This window comes from Xylocopa sonorina, chromosome 6 (genome assembly GCF_050948175.1).
Source record: "Xylocopa sonorina isolate GNS202 chromosome 6, iyXylSono1_principal, whole genome shotgun sequence".
Lineage (NCBI taxonomy): Eukaryota > Metazoa > Arthropoda > Insecta > Hymenoptera > Apidae > Xylocopa > Xylocopa sonorina.
In genome coordinates this window covers 4,422,197-4,426,739 of record NC_135198.1, presented here as the reverse complement: position 1 = coordinate 4,426,739, position 4,543 = coordinate 4,422,197, and the positions used below count along the sequence as shown (strand labels likewise).

The 4,543-nt window shown below is 49.2% G+C and overlaps 1 protein-coding gene across 1 annotated transcript; it reads left to right on the top strand.

Moving 5' to 3' along the window:
- The first annotated feature begins 1,223 nt into the window (after positions 1-1,223).
- Cpr97ea (cuticular protein 97Ea) lies at positions 1,224-4,150 on the top strand. The gene is made up of 2 exons (XM_076896395.1): positions 1,224-1,372; positions 3,056-4,150. Exons 1-2 carry the CDS (start codon positions 1,355-1,357, stop codon positions 3,974-3,976), a joined length of 939 nt encoding a protein of 312 aa, XP_076752510.1. The 5' UTR covers positions 1,224-1,354; the 3' UTR covers positions 3,977-4,150.
- Positions 4,151-4,543: the final 393 nt, after the last annotated feature.

Genomic DNA, 4,543 nt, shown 5'->3' with positions numbered 1-4,543 from the left:
AGTGCATGAATTTTAGAAAGTTGCTTAAGAAAAAAATTGCGATATGGCAATACCATTGCAATCTGTTTATAAATATCGACAAACTTCTCTGTTGCTCTACGGAGAAAATATTATTCTTTTTAGAAGTATTTCAACAATTAATATTACTTCGATGCAATGCTTAAGAAACCAACAAACTATTTCGTTTAGCTGGTATTCTTCTATTGGCTACGTTTTTTATACACGAACCAGCAGTTACTACTTTTTCTAATCCTCCACAAAGATCAACGAGAATAAAAGGTTAACCAATTTCATAACTACGTATGTACAGTGTAGTCCATAGACTTCTGAAGCGACAAGCGCTGCGTTTAATTAATTTGCCTCGTCGCCAAAAAGGAGGCGACAGAAACGTTTGAAATCCGACTGCCCCCCTCAAAAAAAATACAGAAATGTCGGTCGAAGTGGATAAAACCGACACCAGCGGGGCACATATGGTGACCGAACGTGCAAGGATCAAGCATACAGTGAAAGGTTCCAGCCGGACAATAAAAATCGGCCGGCGTTAGATCGCGGTAGTCCAATCGAGAACTTAAGAATGATTTTCAAGAGTGACGAGAAACCAGAACAACCTGCCGGGCGACGTGTGCCGTATACGAGTTACTGCAACGGGTAATACAAGAGGCCACTGGGGACAAATTGGATCCATTCTCTCGTTGAAAAACCAAACTCTACGATCCTCCCATTACCCAGTTACAACGCGCCGAATAATTGCAGACCTTAATCGATTGCGCGATCGACTCCTCGGCAATTTCGCGCGAAATCGTGCAACAGCTGGAGAAGAAGAGAGAGAAAAAAAAAGAGGGTGTATTACAAACGCGTGTCGCAACGAGAACCGTTCCCATCGTGCACGCTTTTGCTTTCCTTATCAAGAGTCACGATCCGCGAACGGGAACCGAAAATCTGTGCTCGATTTCGAAGTATCCGTGCTCGATCTCGGATACGAACAAGCAAAGGAACGAGGGAAGACGAGTAATCGTTCGATGGATGAAACAATGACGCTTAGTGTCAGAGTCATCGATCTTGCCTATCGATTTTTACGAACGATTTTTCAGATTCCCAAGAAACCGGGCCAGCCTGGTGGGGAACATTTAGGGGATATAAGGTGCTGTAACGCGACAAGGCGACCGTATGTACAGGAGTCGAATAGATAGTGAAAGTCCCCCAGAACTAACAGGAGTGTAGAGGGCGAGAGGGGGGTAGAAACGGGGGACCCCGGTAAGGTATATGAGGGCCTCAGTCCGAGCAACCGCTGGTACTCTAGCCTCGCTGCCTACTTACATTCACACACACTAACACACCAACCACCTGGAACACAATGCACACCGTCGCGACGGTACGTATTTCGTGGTGCCGTCGTCAACGTCGTCAACGTCATCGTCGTCCATCTGACCGGCGTCGAGTTCCAAAAATTCCGTTTCGCGAGTTTCCGCGCCGCTGTTCCGTTCCTTTGTCTCTTTTTTTTTTCTTTTCTTCCATCACGCGGCTACTCGCGATCGTTGTAAATCACCGGCGCCGTCGTGTTCCTCGTCGCTTTCGTTCTCGCCCCGAATGATCGATCGCGGCTATTCCAGACGGAAACGCGGCCCTCGCGTGTGATGTGATCGTTTCTCATCGTGACAGAACTGTGCTTGTGACTTGTGCATTACTGGATCTCGTTAGACCTTGACTGTTTAGAGAGAACAGAACAGATCGATGATCGCCTCTGGAGAGGCTTCACGAATCTGTAGGGTACGATTATAGAAGCTCGTAGAGGGATCGAAAAATGGGCCGTTGTTTCGATCAGATCGATACAAAGAGAACCGCGCGGTCAGATCTGTTCTGCGCGTGAAAATCGTTCGTCTGTTTTCGTTTCACGTTCGACAGGAAATTATACGATCGAGATCGTCACGAACAGTGCGTCCAGTCGCGTTATTTAACCGCAATTCCAACGACGCGCCTTCGTTACTTTTCATGCGGCCCGAAAAATGATGAAAGTCACGATTTTCCTCCTACTCGATCGAAGAGAGAGAATTATATAATGAGTTATACCGCGACCAGGAACGTGCTGCAGAATTATGCTGCACAGAATGCGGGGCGATAGTAAGAGTTTCTGGTTCGTAACTGTTCGGGCGGAACTGCGGGAAGTGCGTCGCCCAGATGGAAGTAGTAGAACTCCGCGATTGCCGCGTACAATTTAGGAGGGCCGTTTTGACGCGTATGTCCTCGCGGGACGAAGCGAACGCAACGCGTTCACCGCCTGCCGTCTGGCTGGCGCGAACTCAAACGGCCATCGAGACTTTTACCGTGCGTCGACAAGAATCCGGTATCCTTCGAATGCGGTTATCTGCTCGACGATGGTGTAATAAAGTCACGTCTGGCGGTTAAGGTTCTGGCGACTCGGAGGGTCATGCATCACTGCTCGCGGAACCTTTCTGCGAACAATTACGGTTTACAAAGTCCCGCTATCGGATCAGCGGCTTTATAACTCTATGCACGATGGAGACCACGCGACATTCTTCACGACGGTGAACGTAATTTCGCCGTGTGGTCACAAATTACGTGATTCACGAGTCGTATAAATGATATAGGAAATTATTTAATTATTTCTATTATCTCGTAAAACAGTCGTCATTTTTAAATGTACATCGTAACGATTAGACTGACGAAAAGTAAAGTTCGACCGAGTTACGCGTAAACTTAATTATGCAACCGCGTTTCCTCGCGAAGTATAATGTCCCAGAACAGGAAGCGACGACGGAAATGATAGGTGCTATAATGATCGCAGTCATGATATTTACGAGCTGCCTACGAGGTACCCGTAATCGATTAGAAAGCAACGATTTAGAACGATGGCGCCAGAGACATAATAACACTCGGTATATTCATCTCGCTCACGCGTCCATTATTCGCAGTTAGGAAAACATTAAACAAATTAATACTGGAAACTATTTCAAGTATACATTCAGCGGCGTGTTCGCGGCTTTATCACTCCACAGCCACCAAATACGCCAATAACACTGTTCGCTGTTTCCCCCAGGTACTCCCATTGGTGGCTGCCATACTCGCAGTATCAGGTCAGCAATACCAGCAACCAGGTGGCAACTACGTCGACGAATATCCGGCTTACGAGTCCCCAAGACCAGCTCATCCGACGCCTCGAAGCTACGCCGCTGACTCAGCGCCAAACCGACAGTCAGCTGGTCCCACCACCCCGAAACCAACCCCAGTGGCCATCCTGAAGCAGATCAACAGGCACAACGAGGACGGCTCGTACACGTACGGTTTCGAGGGCGCGGACGGCTCGTTCAAGATCGAGACGAAACTACCGAACGGAGAGGTGAAGGGTAAATACGGATTCGTGGACGACACCGGGAAAGTACGAGTGGTCGAGTACGGAGCGAACCAATACGGCTTCCAACCCGCTGGCGAGGGTATCACAGTCGCGCCTCCGACTTTGGTAGACGAGACCACCAGCAGAGAGGCTCTGCAGGCGCAGAACTACCAAGACGAGTACCAACAACCAGCAGCCAGACCAGCGCCACATCGAGGCCCCGCGTCTGCGCCTCGTCCAGCACCCCTTCAGCAACAAGCTCAATACGAGCAACTGCCCTACCAGCCACAACCCCAAACTCACACTCAAGCTGTCTACACGCCGCAAGTAGCGCCCAGACAGTCGACGGTCCCCAAACCTCCCATTTTCACCCCAGCGACGCACTCTCCTCAACCCTCTCTCTCGAAACAGACCCAAATCCTCCAGCAAGCCGAGGAACCAGCGCCTCCGTCCCAATTGTACAACCAGGGACCAGCTCAATTTGGTCCTGCTCCCGTTCAGGAGCATCGTTCCCAGCCACAACCGCGTAGCCAGAGCGGTGGCATCCTCGATCAGCTGGCCAGGGATTACGCCCTGCCACAGGGTGGCGCACCACCGTTGCACGACATCAGCTTCGGTTACTATTAGGTCCTCTAGTCCCTCCTGTGCTCGTCAGGGTGGTCACAGTGCGTTTTGGTCTGTCCGTATTGTCTGGAGACGCGATGCCTCGACGGCGTATCCGTTTAACCGTGACCCCGGAGTGACTTGTCGGCCACGACGGGCGGCACTGCGATTCGTAGGTCGAGGTTATGGGTTTTGTCACCGAGGAAGGTATCCGAGGATTCGAGAAACGTAATTTTTAATTCAAAGTCGCATCGAGTTTAATGATCTTCTTATTGTCTTGTAAAATAGGGAAGCGAGGTTAGGACGAGATACTTTCTTCGGTAATGAGCTGATCGCTGTCATGGCTGCCTACCGAGTCGTACTTCTGCATTCTCGATAAGAGTTTATCCTTGCCATTGGAATCAAACGCGACAAGCATATCCGATGAAACGTGAAGTGGAAATGTAAAGAATGCTCTCTCTAAGTATTTTTTAGTGAAACCATTTTACTACGTTCTTTAACATTGATTCTGTAATTACGGTTCTTTCGTTCAGAGGGGTCGAGGATTCTTTTGTTTCTACTTCATCGCCGCGAAAAATGTATCGAAATCAT